Below are 14,509 nucleotides of genomic sequence, written 5' to 3'. Positions count from 1 at the left end.
TTCTCCACGCTTGGAAAATATGTCCATTTCTACAGGGTGATCAATAACAGCGTGGTATATCAAACATATATTTTTTTAAATGGGACACCCTATATATTTTTTCATGCTTATATTTCCCTTATAATTCTTGTTCATATAATATAGGGTTTTGCATTATTATACAGAGTATTTAACAAATTATGACCATTTTTATTTCGAAATCCCTATGAGATTAACACCCTGTATATAAAGAAGTAATTCATAGACAATAATTTGTTTTATGTAGTAAGGTAAACAATATACTGTAGTTTTTAAATTAAGTCCAATTGAAATCATTGACGAATGTTTGTATACAGGGTGAACTACAAAACCAAATTACGATTTTCTCTATTTTTTTAAATGGATCACCCTATATTTTATTTTTCAAAAATATTGTATTTATTATACTCTTTCATTTTTATATAGCATTCCCTATATCTAAACTTATTACTTTCGGAGATATTTTTAATTGTCTTCAACTTTCGGGAATACATTCAATTTTTCTAGTAGAAATAAGTTGGTATTGAATGATAATTTAACAAAATTATTTTTATTCAATAAATAACTAACACAAAATATAAACCATAGCAATATGCAATGAATGTATCAATAAATGTGATATTAAGGAATTATCATATTTCCCTAATATACAAGAATCATACAATTCCTACAAAAAAAATAGGTATCTTGTGTATAATAAAATTACAAGCTTATTTTTATTTAATAAACAACTCACACAAAACATAAATCAAAACAATATACAACTAATTTAATAGTTTTTAGATTATTATATCAAAAGCATTCTAAGCCAAGAAGTTTTTAGTAACACATTCCTAATTGCAGATTGTGACCCGCAGTTATTAATAATATAATTTTCATATTAAATTTCATTAATATGCATCAAGAAATCCCTACTTTGTTAACATTCAAACTAGGTGATCTATAAATGTTTAAGGTGATATTGTTAGAGATTATGTGATTGGTCCACATTTTTTGACGGTTGAGGTTTTTATACGACGGTGCTCCAGTTCTTCCAAAATTGATTTTTTTCAAGTGGGGCTATATAAAAAACCTTGTATACCAGAAGCATCCAACAACGCTTGATAATATGAAAAATAGAATAAAAGAAGCTTTTAATAATATTGACTTACAAAAATGTTAGAAATGAGGCTCGGTCATTTGAATATCGGTTACAAAATTGCATAGACGTTGAAAGTGGTCATTTTCAACATTAATTTTAGACTTATATCCTTAACATTACATTAGTTGGTACATTCATTAAATTTTGTTATGGTTTATTATTTTTTTGTTAGTTATTTATTGAATGAAAATATTTGTTATATTATTACATAATACTTATTTGTTAAGTTATTTATATTTTTAAGAATTGAATGTATTCCCGGCAAATGAAGAAAACTAAAAATATCTCAGAAACTAATAAGTTTAGGTATAGGAGAAGCTATATAAAAATGAAAGAGTATTATAAATACAATATTTAAAAAAAATAAAATATAGGGTGATCTATTAAAAAAAATTGAGAAAATCGTAATTTTGTTTTGTAGTTTAAAAGTGCTTATAAAAATTAATGTTCTACTAAAAAATTCTTGGCTTAGAATGCTGTTGATATACCAATCTAAAAACTGTTACATCAGTTGTATATTGTTTTGATTTATGTTTCATGTAAGTTATTTATTCAATAAAAATAATCTTGTTATATTATTATATACAATAAAAAGTTTTTTTTGTAGGAATTTTACGATTCTTTTAAATTAGGGAAATATGATAATTTCTTAATATCACATTTATTGGTATATTCACTGCATATTGCTATGGTTTATATTTTGTGTTAGTTATTTATCTAATAAAAATACTTTTGTTTAATTATCACTCAATACTAACTTATTTCTACAAGAAAAATTGAATGTATTCCCGAAATTTGAAGAAAACTAAAAATATCTCGGAAAGTAATCAGTTTAGATATAGGGAATGCTATATAAAAATGAAAGAGTAAATTAAATACAATAATGTTGAAAAATAAAATATAGGGTGATCCATTTAAAAAAATAGAGAAAATCGTAATTTGGTTTTGTAGTTCACCCTGTATACAAATATTCGTCAATGATGTGAATTGGACTTAATTTAAAAACTACAGTCTATTGTTTATCTTATTACATAAAACAAATTATTGTCTACGAATTACTTCTTTATATACAGGGTATTAATCTCATAGTGATTTCGAAATAAAAATGGTCATAACTTATTAAATACTCTGTATAGTAATGCAAAACCATATATTATATGAACAAGAATTATGAGGGGAATATAAATATGAAAAAATATATAGGGTGTCCCATTTAAAAAATTATATTTTTGATATACCACGCAGTTACTGATCACCCTGTAGAAATGGATATATTTTCCAAGCGTGGAGAATATCATTGCCTACATTTTTTTTAAATAACTTTTCTCGATATTTTATACCATAATGGAGTTATCGACCGATCCCGCACTAAAAACTCACCCTGTATATACATATATATAAATAAGCAAAATCATTGGCTAATACTCGTAAAGTGAATGTGAATTTAGTTGGAAATATATAAAATGATGAAGGGTCATCATTCCATACATTTCTTGTGCAACTATATACACGCCTATTTGGGTCTCGTCAGTATAGTGTAGCAAGTTAAAAAAGTTGTTTGTTAACTTGTAAAAGGATTACTACAGGAGCAAGGTTACCATTTTCGGTCAGATTGTTAGAAGACTCGCAGTCGCAAGGCTACAACTAACATTGCCAAGGAGGTAAGGGTAAGTAACTATGTAACTACGAGGCCCAAATAGGCCGAAACACCGGTGTATATAGTTGCACAAGAAATGTATGGAATGATGACCCTTCATCATTTTATATATTTCTAACTAAATTCACATTCACTTTACGAGTATTAGCCAATGATTTTGCTTATTTATTTTTATATTTGTACTCGATTATCCAAAATCATTATATATATATATATATATATATATATATATATATATATATATATATATATATATATATATATATATATATTATATGTTCACAAAAATATTATCTAAGTACCTAGGTAGCGTACGTGGGGCAGTTCGTAGTCGCTTTTAATCCTACTATAAAACTGAACCCGTTAAAATCTAGGTAGCGTGGGGGAGTTCGTAGTAGCCCAAACAAACTGAATAATTCGAAAAAGGTAAATTTCCAGAGTGCCTAAAGACAGCCATTATTATTCCTCTTCATAAGGGTGGCGAAAAATCTGATGCCTGCAACTATAGACCTATTGCCTTACTACCGGTACTCTCCAAAATTATTGAGAGACTCATTTAAACTCGACTTATGTCCTTTATCGTTGATAACAACATTTTATCACAAAATCAGTTCGGCTTTTTAACAAATAAATGTACCACTGATGCCATGTTTTCTGTACTACATGAGGTTTACCAAGCACTAGACAATAATCTTTATACTGCCACTGTTTTCTGCGACTATGCCAAAGCTTTTGATTGTGTAAATCACGACATCTTGATTACAAAACTAAATTTCTATGGAATTCGAGGTATTTCTTTGAATTGGTTCCAATCCTACTTGAATTATCGGAAACAACTAGTTAGAGCAAATGATACTGACTCTAGTCTCAAAAACATCGTCTGTGGAGTACCACAAGGTTCAGTATTGGGTCCTATACTGTTCCTTATCTTTATAAATGACATTACTAATTTAAAAATCAATGGGAAAATTTTTCTTTTTGCTGATGATACCAGTATCACTTGGAGCAACTCAACTATTGCATCTCTTCATGAAACTATAGCTTCGGATCTACTGACGATAAAGACCTGGTCTGACTCTAATTTACTCTCTTTTAACGTAAATAAAACAGTAGCATTATCCTATAAAGGAGCTCTTCAACCTTTGCCACTTCATAACAGCCAGATCAGTACCGTTGATTCTGTAAAATTTCTTGGTATTTTTTTAGACAGCAACCTCAAATGGTCCCTTCATATCGATTCGTTAAGTAAGAAACTCGCCTCAGCTTGCTATGCAATACGATCTGTCTCAAGGGAACTCAATTTAGCATCTTCTAAAATAACATATTTTTCGTTGTTCGAGTCTCATCTTCGATATGGTCTTCCTTTTTGGGGTTCTAGTACAGCTGCTCAATTTGATGTCATTTTGAGATTGCAAAAAAGAGCAATAAGATATTTGTTTGGCCTCAGAAGATCTACACATTGCAGAAGTTACTTCAGAGATCACGAAATTTTAACACTTCCATCTTTATATATTCTAGAAACGGTTTGTTTAATTCGTAAACACCTTCATGTCTTTCCATCAAGGCCCAATCATCTTTATTCCACCAGAAATTCAATCTTTGATATTTATTTACCGATTCCATCCACTGAGTTAGTAAAGAAATCTATATTATATTCCGCAAAGAAACTGTACAATCATCTTCCGTTACAACTTAAATCTGCAACATCTTTCCCTAAGTTCCGAAAAATGACAAAAGCCTCTCTATCCAAAAGACCATATTATTCAATAGAAGAATTTCTTAATGAATAACTAAGAAAATTGGGTTCCATGCGCAGTAGCATAAACTTGTCAGTTCCTTATGTTGTACCTATTTTATTTTATTTGTTGTATGTTCAATTTGCAATTTATATATGTTTTGCAATAAATTGTTTTTGTCTTGGCTTTTATATCTTATACTGTACATTGTTGACGATTTATCTAATTTTAGTAAATTGTAGTTGTTATTTGTTATTTATATTATGTTTTTCTTTTGACTGTATGTAAGCTTTGTCCATAAAATTGTAAAAATTTTCAGTGGCAATAAAGCATATTTCTATTCTATTCTATTCTATAATTTTAAACGAATTAATGGATCAGTCTCAAATCTCGAGGGTTTGTTAAATATTTCAATGCCCAACTTTGGGTGAAACACCAAAGTTCTAAGTTAGTTTTAGTAAAAGTTATAAACAAACATCAATTTTCACTTAATTTGCAATTTGCGAAACAACAAATTGACTTTTTAACTTTGAAAAATCGGCATTTTGAAGTTTTTTCAATGTTATAAAAAATAAAATTTTGTAATTTTATGTCAACTATTTAGCTTTTTGATGGAGTGCAAAAAATCGAAAAAGTCGCGTTTTTGCACTAAATTCCGAACTCTAGGCAGGAAACTAGTAGGTTTTCTTCTATCTGGATATTTCAGTGTTCTGGGAAAATCCTTATTTCCCCGGACTATACCAAGCAAAATGATTGTTTTATGTGTGGATTTTTCTGTATTTTTCACAGCCTAAAAAGTGTCTTTTGCGGTTTTTAATCACCCACCATTAATTTTTAAATTCACTAACCTGCTAAATTCCCCAACAGAAGCATAAGAACGATTGAATTGTGGTTTAAATACACAATGAATACTGAATACAATCGAAACAGTTCAGTTTGTGAATAATTTGCTTAATAATAATTCCACGCATATAAAAAGATACAATCCTTTATTTAATTTAGATTTCTTATCCCTATGTCAGTTTCTGTTTCATTATCTTCAAAGAATATTCTTTTCCTTCTTCACCCTCTAGCTTGGCCAGTAACATAGCCATTGCTCTACGCTCTACGGCCGCCACTTTTAGAGGATAGGATGTCATTTTTTCAATTCATATTGAAGATAATCGGTAAAATTTATAGAGTTTAAATTAATAGTCTTTGATACTCACCGAAATACATGTTCTCTCTTTGAATTTCTTGTAGTAAAACCCAAGGCACTGAATGATCGAACCATTTTAAACAATTATTATTCTAAACCACAAACTCAAAGCTTAATCAATGTACAGGGTGTTTGGTCGATTTAAGCTAACTTACCTTAGTACAAAAGTTGATAATAACCGAAATACAGGGTGTCAAAGTTAAACTTTTATTTTATTTATTCTTGAATATTTCCTAACAGGTATGGGATAATAACACGAAATTTGATAATCGGGGGTTTTTTGGGAGTAGAAATTTAAATTCACCACCAAAAATGATGTATTGTACAGAGGGCGCCACATACGCCTTTCATCGCTCATTAAATAGGTTCAATTTTTTTATTACCCACTCTACACACATCTTGAATCAAAACTTTTATTCTCTTAATATTTTTACTTAAAAAAGATATACTACATTCATCCCCTTAAACTCAACCGTTTTTGAGATAAACGCAATTTAAATCTGCGGGGCAACATAATTTTTTGCATATTATATCATTGTAGTTACACCCGAAAAATAAATTAAAACCATAAAAATTTTCAAAAATGTATCGCAAATTTCTTCAAATGGAATTTGCAAGAAATTTGCGATGCAATGACATAAATATGAGAACTGGCACAATTATTATGGTTTTCAGTTTATTTTTCGGGTCTAACTACAATGATATTATGCACAAAAATATGTTGTATCGCAGATTTAAAATGCGCTTATCTCGAAAACAGTTGAGTTTAGCGAGATGAATGTAGTATACCTTTTATTAAGTAAAAATATAAAGAGAATAAAAATTTTGATTCATAAAGTATGTATAGAGTGGGGGATAAAAAAACTGAACGTATTAAATGAGCACTGAAAGACGTATATGTGGCGCCCTCTGGGTAATATTGAGTATATATTCTTTATCTATGGGGTAATACATCATTTTTGGTGGCGAATTTAGATTTTTCATTTTCATCCCAAAAAAACCCGCTTACCAAATTTCGTGTTGTTATTCCATGCCTGTCAGAGAAATATTCAAGAATAGATAAAAGTTTAACTTTGACACCGTGTATTTCGGTTATTATCAACTTTTGTCTTTTGTACTAAGGTAAGTTAGCTTTAATCATTGCTTTAATCAAATACTATTGACTGTAATACATCCAACTCCCACAGAAATCTGGAAGCACGTTGCCACTAGCGCCACTGTCGGCTTGAAGTGAAACTACGTTTTGAAAATGTAAAATTTGACGTAAACATTCAAATTTAATTTTATAAATTTTTGAATAACGAGCTAATTTTGCTAAATTAAATTAAAATAAAAATAGTTCAAACACTTATACAAAAACAATAATAAAGCAATTTTATAAATGTAAGGTTAGATTGCTCTGGTTATCACCGCACAACACTAGATGGCGCTATATTGTTTGCTTCCTCAAATGTAATGGGAAATGTCAAGAGCTGTATGTATTACAGCAAATACTATTGACTGTAATACATACAACTCTTGACATTGTCCATTACATTTGAGGAAGCAAACAATATAGCGCCATCTAGTGGTGTGCGGTGATAACCAGAGCGATCTAACCTTACATTTATAAAATTGCTTTATTATTGTTTTTGTATAAGTGTTTGAACTATTTTTATTTTAATTTAATTTAGTAAAATTAGCTCGTTATTAAAAAATTTATAAAATTAAATTTGAACGTTTATGTCAAATTTTACATTTTCAACTTCAAGCCGACTGTGGCGCTAGCGCGCTAGTGGCAACGTGCTTCTAGATTTCTGTGGGGGTTGGATGTATTACAGTCAATAGTATTTTTTAATACCTATTTTAACCTCAGGAATCTAAGGTTAATAAGCTATGGCCCATTCTTTATCAAACACCCAGTATATTACAAAAACTATGTCTTATCTAATTATGATTTAAAAGTACACTCGTATAAGTAAAAATTGTTATTTCTTGCTTAGTTTAAACATTAAAAAATTACTCACAAAATTCAAGGGAAACAACTGAAATTTCAAACTGTTTACATTTTTTGTCCCCTTTATTTGCGCCATCTAGCGGACGACACGCGCACTAAATTTTAAAAAATCCGCTTAAATTATTTTCCTCAAGTTCTTCATCTAATTTATTATTACTACATAAATATATTTTATAGCTTTAACAACATTATATATATATTTTACTGTAAATTATAAACTGGAAAAAGTAGGGTCACGGTCACAGCATAAACCAATAATTATTTTTGCTTTTGCCTTACCACCTTAAGATAAGACCCGTATTATTGGTTGCCTTGCTAGGTTATTGGCTGGTGTTATGAAACCATTTCACCGAATAGGGAGATGTTAATTTTTTTACTTGTATATTATGTTCTCCAATGTTAGTTATTACTTATAAATCAACAAGAAATATATCCAAAGCAAATTATAATTATAATATATGATGTGTCAAAATAATATGACGTGCCACTAATGTCAGAGAAAGCTCACAGACCACAGATTATACAAAATAATCTAAACGTATTTAAACAAAAGTAGAAGAATTTTCCCCCTCTTTTCATGCTTACATCTTTTGGCAAAAAGAGGTGTCCGATTTTACATCAAATTACTTTCTATAATTAATTACTCCTGTTATTAATATACCACCAGAAAACATATAGAGGCAAGGTAGGTCGAAATTTGAAATGCTTCATTCAGAAATCTATTTAAACTGATCACCTGTTGTACATAACCTTAAATAATATTCACGTTTGGTTGATTTTAACAGTGATCCCTTTTTCCAGAAAATGCATCCAGAAGAAGTAAGCAGCGTTTGGTTAAACAGGAGATACTATGAGGATGCCGAAATCGCTCATTATGAAAACTTAACAAAAGTAAGTCGTAAAAACTATTTTTGGTCAAATAGTGACATTTTCTTGTTCATCAAATGTTGGTGCAATCTGAAAAAATTAACAATATGTTCAACATGCCTTTTAATACACTAATTGGTTAGTTATTTTGTACTAATGTCTTTAGATATACTCTTATAGAACTATAGAAGTTACAAAGATAAACAGATGGTAGAATATTCAAGTTGCAGTACCTACATATTGAAGACTATTTCACCTAATCTACAAATAAATTAAACACTTATTATAGATAATTTTGAAAAGTACAAAGTTAAAAATTGCTACGTTTATCCTTTTGCATAATATTCTGAATGATACTGATCATGTAATGACACCAGCTGATTGTAATCAAAGTATGAGCCTTGAATATAATCGAGGCGCTCGGAGCAACAGTGTAGTGATGTTGATTATAGTTACTTTCGAGTATTCATTACAAATCGTTACTTTTGTATAAAGTAATCATTTACAGTATTCGTTACTTTGTTACTTTTGTATTTGAGCCGGTAATCATTTTGTACCAGTAATCATATCGCGAATCGTATTTCTCAGTAGGTAGGTATTTTGTATAGGTATTCTGATATAACAACGACCTTCACCGATCTGTTTAAGGGATCAAAATGATTTGATTACTATGATTACTTTTGTATTTGAGTACCAGTAATCATATCAAGAATCGTATTTCTCAGTAGGTAGATATTTTGTATAGGTATTCCGATATAACGACATTCACCGATCTGTTTAAGGGATAAAAAATTTGATCTTCTTCTTCTTCTTTTGCCCTTTAATTCATCCAATTCTGAACATAGGCTTCCCCCAGTTTCCTCCATTCGCTTCTGTTTAGTGCTTTCTGTTTCCAGCGCGTTCCTCCTATCTTTTTAATGTCGTCTCCCCATCTCATCTGGGGTCATCCTCTTGCTCTCTTTCCTGTCCATGGTCTCCATTGTTGTATCGTGCTATTCCACCTATTGTCCGTTTGTCTAGCGTTATGACCTGCGAAGCTCCATTTTAGCCTGGTTATATGTTGGCCTGCGTCTTTGACTTTTGTTCTATTTTTGACCCAGTTGTTTTGCTTTTTGTCTGTCAATTTTACTCCTAACATTGCTCTCTCCATGGCTCTTTGTGTCTTTATTATTTTATCCATGTTTGCCTTGGTCAAGGTCCATGTTTGGCATGCGATAAAAATTCGATAACACTCGTAAAATACCGGTCCCGTCCATTACTCGCTGGGATACGATTGGTATTTTTTTATAGAAAGTAATCAAGTGTACTGGTTGTAGATACAGTAGTCGTTACTTGCTCTGATACGGTTGAAGTAACGAAGTAATCAAAGTAGATACAATAGTCATTACTCGCTCTGATACGATTGGTATGAAGTAACGAAATAATCAAAGTAGATACAATAGTTGTTACTCGCTCTGATACGATTGGTACGAAGTAATCAGAGTAATCAAAGTAACGATTTGCCTCTCTGTATAGTAATCATTACTTTCGGTATTCGTAAGTAACGAGTACTTTGTAACGAATAGTTACTATTTCAACATCACTACAACAGTGGCCACAATCCACAATTTTATCAAAAGCTTTTATTGCATTAAAGTTATGCCTTATTTAAGTATACAGTAGACTCCCGTAAGTTCGGCCTCGGTTAGTTCGGTCTCCGCTTAGTCCGGCCGGCTCTCTGAGCATTAGTCACACACTTTGCACATCAAAAATCATTAGAAAAGAAAATTCAGAAAAAAATTACTGACTTTTTTAAGTGTTTAAGAAGCCAAACCACCAATGTGCAATAATATTTTTAAATTTATTAGGCCTAGAGTTCTGTAAGTATTGTTTTATAGTATTTTTGTAAGGGTCTATCTTTTCATATATTATGTTAAATATATGTCAGAGTATTCCTCTGTGTTGTCTTCTACTTAATGTACAAGTGTTTTGTTTTTGCTAGATCCATACAAACAATAAATGGGCATATTTTAGATAAGCATCGGTTAGTTCGGCCTAGGGTCCGGTCCCGAGGTGGCCGAACTTACGGGAGTCTACTGTATTGAGATTCAGAGTGAAATATTCAAAAACGCATTAGAAGATGAAGTAGCAGGCATAAAAGTAATTGGCCTACCCATATGTGAAATTAGATATTTTATTTTATTTAGCAACGGGCAAGCCCAATTACAATAATGTTAAACTATAAATTCATAACACTGACTATACCCAGCGCCGGATAAAGGGGCGGGCGAGCCAGGCGACTGCCCGGGGCGCCGAATTTTGAGGGGTGCCGAAATAAAAATAAAATATTTTTTACATTCATTATTTTTTATAACTTTGAGCAATATTCCTAAGACATGATTGAATAATAATTTTAATACAGTAAACTCGCGATTATCAGAGTCTCGGTTATCCGAGCCCCTCGGTTAACCGAGGCAAAAGTCATAACTGATGAGTTACAACTTTCAACCTTAGCGCAACATCGCCTCCTCAAAAAGAGGAATGAAGCTTACGCAAAAATCAATCAAAGACTTTTTTAAACAGTAATATTGATAAGGTAAATGTTTTTATCTTTTATAGACAGTACTGTATTAGTTTTGCCACTAAAATATCCACAGTTATGGTATGGTTATTTATTTACGTGTTTTTCTATCAACACAACCAATCTCAGTGTTAACCGAGTTTTTCCATATCCGAGGTAGTCACGGTCCCAGTTACCTCGGATAATCGCGAGTCTACTGTAATAAGAAAACTATTGCTAGCTATAATCAAAATCAATAACTCAAAAAAAGATTGATAGACAAAAACAAAAATTCTCTTATCAATGTAATGCAACCTAAGAATTTTTATCACCCATACAATATTAATGCAGACTAAAATGTTTTTTACGATCTAAAAAGTTAGTTCAGTTTTTAAAAGGACATTTTTTTCACGTACCTATCACTTATGCTGCCGTGCTTAGCAAAAACGAAGTATCTGCAGAGACATCACATTCGAGTAAAATCGATTTTAGTTTAAGAAGTCGTATACATTTACACAGGATACGGCATAAGACGCAGTGTGTTTAATGTGTTTTCCCTTAACTTAAGTCATTTTTAGTAAGCAAATAAGATAGATATGCACATTTGGGTTAGAAAAAAGTAAAAATTTCATTTTTTCAGATTTTTGCAGTATGGTAACAATTTACATACATACTTAAAACAATTGACAAAGATCAAGTTTATGAATAGTCAGGGATATTATACATAATACTGGCGCTTGTATATTATGTCAGGGCCGGATTTAAGGGGGGGCAGGCTGGGCAGCTGCCCAGGGCCCCCACAAAGCCCCAAACCTAAAAAATCAGCACACTATTCACATAGAATAATTATGTCAATCAATTAACTGTGACATTTCGTTACATGGAAGGTTTCACTCATGTTGAAAGGTTTCTCATATTTTTGCCAAATCACGGCCATAAAGCAGAAGATATATTTAATTATCTAATGACATTCTTGCAAGAAGATGATATTGATTTGAAAAACTGCAGGGGCAATCTTAGGACAACGTGTCAGTTATGAATGGAAAATACAATGGTGTTCAGGCTAAAATTAGATAACATGATATTTTGGCGTTGTTGATTCCGTGTCCGCTTAATCTCTAAATTTAGTTGTAAAAGCTGCACCTGAGTGTTGTCCTGCTGCCATAGCATTCTTTAATTTCTTGGAAGGACTATATGAACTATATGTATTTTTCACTTCCTCTGTATATAGATACAACTTGTTAATCGGATGTTTAAAAGCTGCGTCTTTAAGCGAGAGTAACCCCGGCCGTAGCAGAAATATTATTGTTCCTAAAAGAGTAAATACAACTAGATGGTCATCTAGAATATTGTTTAGAAGCTATTTCTTTGTGGCATTTATGTAATTTACTATTTTAATTGGGAAATAAGCCACAAAGTTGAATTGTGGCTTATTTCCCAATTAGAATAGTAAAAGGTAATCTAGAAGTAACTCCGCAAAAGCACTAGTTAAAGGTTATAATCAAATTAAAGGAGCATTATCCAAAATTTCAGAAGACGATGAGCAACAAGTTAAAACTGGTAGCGATGCAAATGTTTTGTATAATCGAATGTGTTTACTGGAAACAGGAATATTTCAATATTTTGGAATAAAATCTTAGAGGACAAACAGCACAAGTCGTATTCTCCAAGATCCAAATATTGACTTAAATTCAGGAGTGGCGGCACTTAGATCACTTAAAGAATTTATATTATTCTTTTAAGGAATATTTCAGAGACTGAAATAACAACATCAGAGAAATTTAGAAATAAAAAATTGTATCGCTATTATAGATCACTTCATTTTCTCTTTAAGTCAGAAGCTTTCTGCATATTCCATTCATTCCAATTTTGGATTTTTACATTATTTAGAAAATTTAACTCCCAATGAAATTGAAGCTCACTCACTGAAGCTTACCGACATTTATAGCAATGATTTAGATGAAAACCTATGTGTAGAACTGATACAATTTGTAGAATTTTTCAATTCATTTAAAGAGGAAATCGGCTTATCAAATATAAGTAAATAACTTTAAATGTACCGACTGCTAAAAGAAAAGAATCATCCGTTTCCAAACGTTGTGATGACACTTCGTTTATATTTAGTTCTGATGCTAACTGCAGTGAAGAGGGATCATTCTCAAAATTTAAGTGAATTAAAAATCGACTTTGGTCTATGAGGGGACAAGACCGTTTGAATCATCTCTTTATAATGATCATTGAACACTATGTCTTAAAGCAACTAGAACTAGGCATGTCTGACATAATCAAGGAATTTTCATACATTCCATACTTTCAAAAGGGAAAACCCTGTATTTGTCGGTATACCATAGTCATAACAACAATTTTTTAATGGTAGGAGGTAGGGCCTCACACCAATTCTGCCCAGGGGCCCCCTGCCTTAAATTCGGCTCTGGGGGATGTTATATACGCCTCAATGGTTAAGGTTAAATAATTTTGTCTTTCTGTTCTGTACACTGTACACTTTTCGTTAACACGATTGGCGCGTGTCCGTGGGTGTGTTGTGTAATAATTATTAAAGTGAAATAAAGAAAGATTTGTTAGATATTGAGAATTTGTGTTATTGTGGTATTAATTAGGTAATTTTGTTTATTTTTACGTTATATAAATTTCGGTAAGTAGCAACCCACGTAATAAAAAATATAAAATTTATGGTAGGATGATATTAAATTGCACATTGTCAGGAAGTAAACGACGGAAATTTTGAATATTTGAAATGATTTTTTAAAATTACTATTCTCATCCGTGTTAGTAAATAAATTTGCCTATTCTTTCATTGAAAAGTGATTTATTTCTTCTTTTAACAATTTTTTCTGCCAATAAACTAGGTATGAATGAATTAGAGATGACAAGTTCTTTTTCATATGAATACCTATATGTATAGAAACTCATTTCGAATACTTTGTAAGGGATAAGATGTTTTATTTTTTGCATAAAAACGGCGCGTTGCATCCAAAATAAAAAAGAAAGATAGATTTTTGTATCACAAATTGAACGTGGAATTCCAAAATGATTTTTTATTTGAAATATCTCAGTGGCGTACTTTTTTTTTCTTTAAAAAATGCAGACCATTACCCGTATTCGCGCCAATGATAGATATAAAATTCTTAATTTTATGTCAAAAAAATGCGCAATAATTACCTGTTGAAACTCATCAAATTTCATTTGCATATCTCAACCTATTTTAGAGCGCTAAATAAATGTTTGTAGGAAAAATTTCAACAGCCTGTATCTCGGAAACGAAGCATTTGGGGACATACGTTTATAGAAACTGTCATTATTTTTTCATGTAGCCCTTAAACTTTGTCGCACTTATTT

The 14,509-nt window shown here is 31.1% G+C and overlaps 1 protein-coding gene across 4 annotated transcripts in view; it reads left to right on the top strand.

Annotated features, from left to right (window-relative positions):
- Window positions 1-8,143: 8,143 nt before the first annotated feature.
- The window catches only part of LOC126893459 (probable elongation factor 1-delta), a 65,471-nt gene continuing 59,105 nt past the window's right edge, over window positions 8,144-14,509 (top strand). For 2 of the 4 annotated variants that reach the window (XM_050663670.1, XM_050663668.1), the window contains exons 1-2: window positions 8,144-8,431; window positions 8,548-8,637. In XM_050663670.1, the coding sequence (XP_050519627.1) occupies window positions 8,551-8,637 (87 nt within the window). In that variant the 5' untranslated portion in view covers window positions 8,144-8,431; window positions 8,548-8,550. Of the gene's footprint in view, window positions 8,432-8,531; window positions 8,638-14,509 lie in introns of all 4 variants that reach the window. The other 2 variants (XM_050663671.1, XM_050663669.1) reach the window with 1 other exon arrangement.

This window comes from Diabrotica virgifera, chromosome 10 (assembly GCF_917563875.1).
Source record: "Diabrotica virgifera virgifera chromosome 10, PGI_DIABVI_V3a".
NCBI classification, from domain to species: Eukaryota; Metazoa; Arthropoda; class Insecta; order Coleoptera; family Chrysomelidae; genus Diabrotica; species Diabrotica virgifera.
The sequence above is the reverse complement of the archived record's forward strand: the minus strand, read 5'-3'. Positions and strand labels throughout refer to the sequence as shown.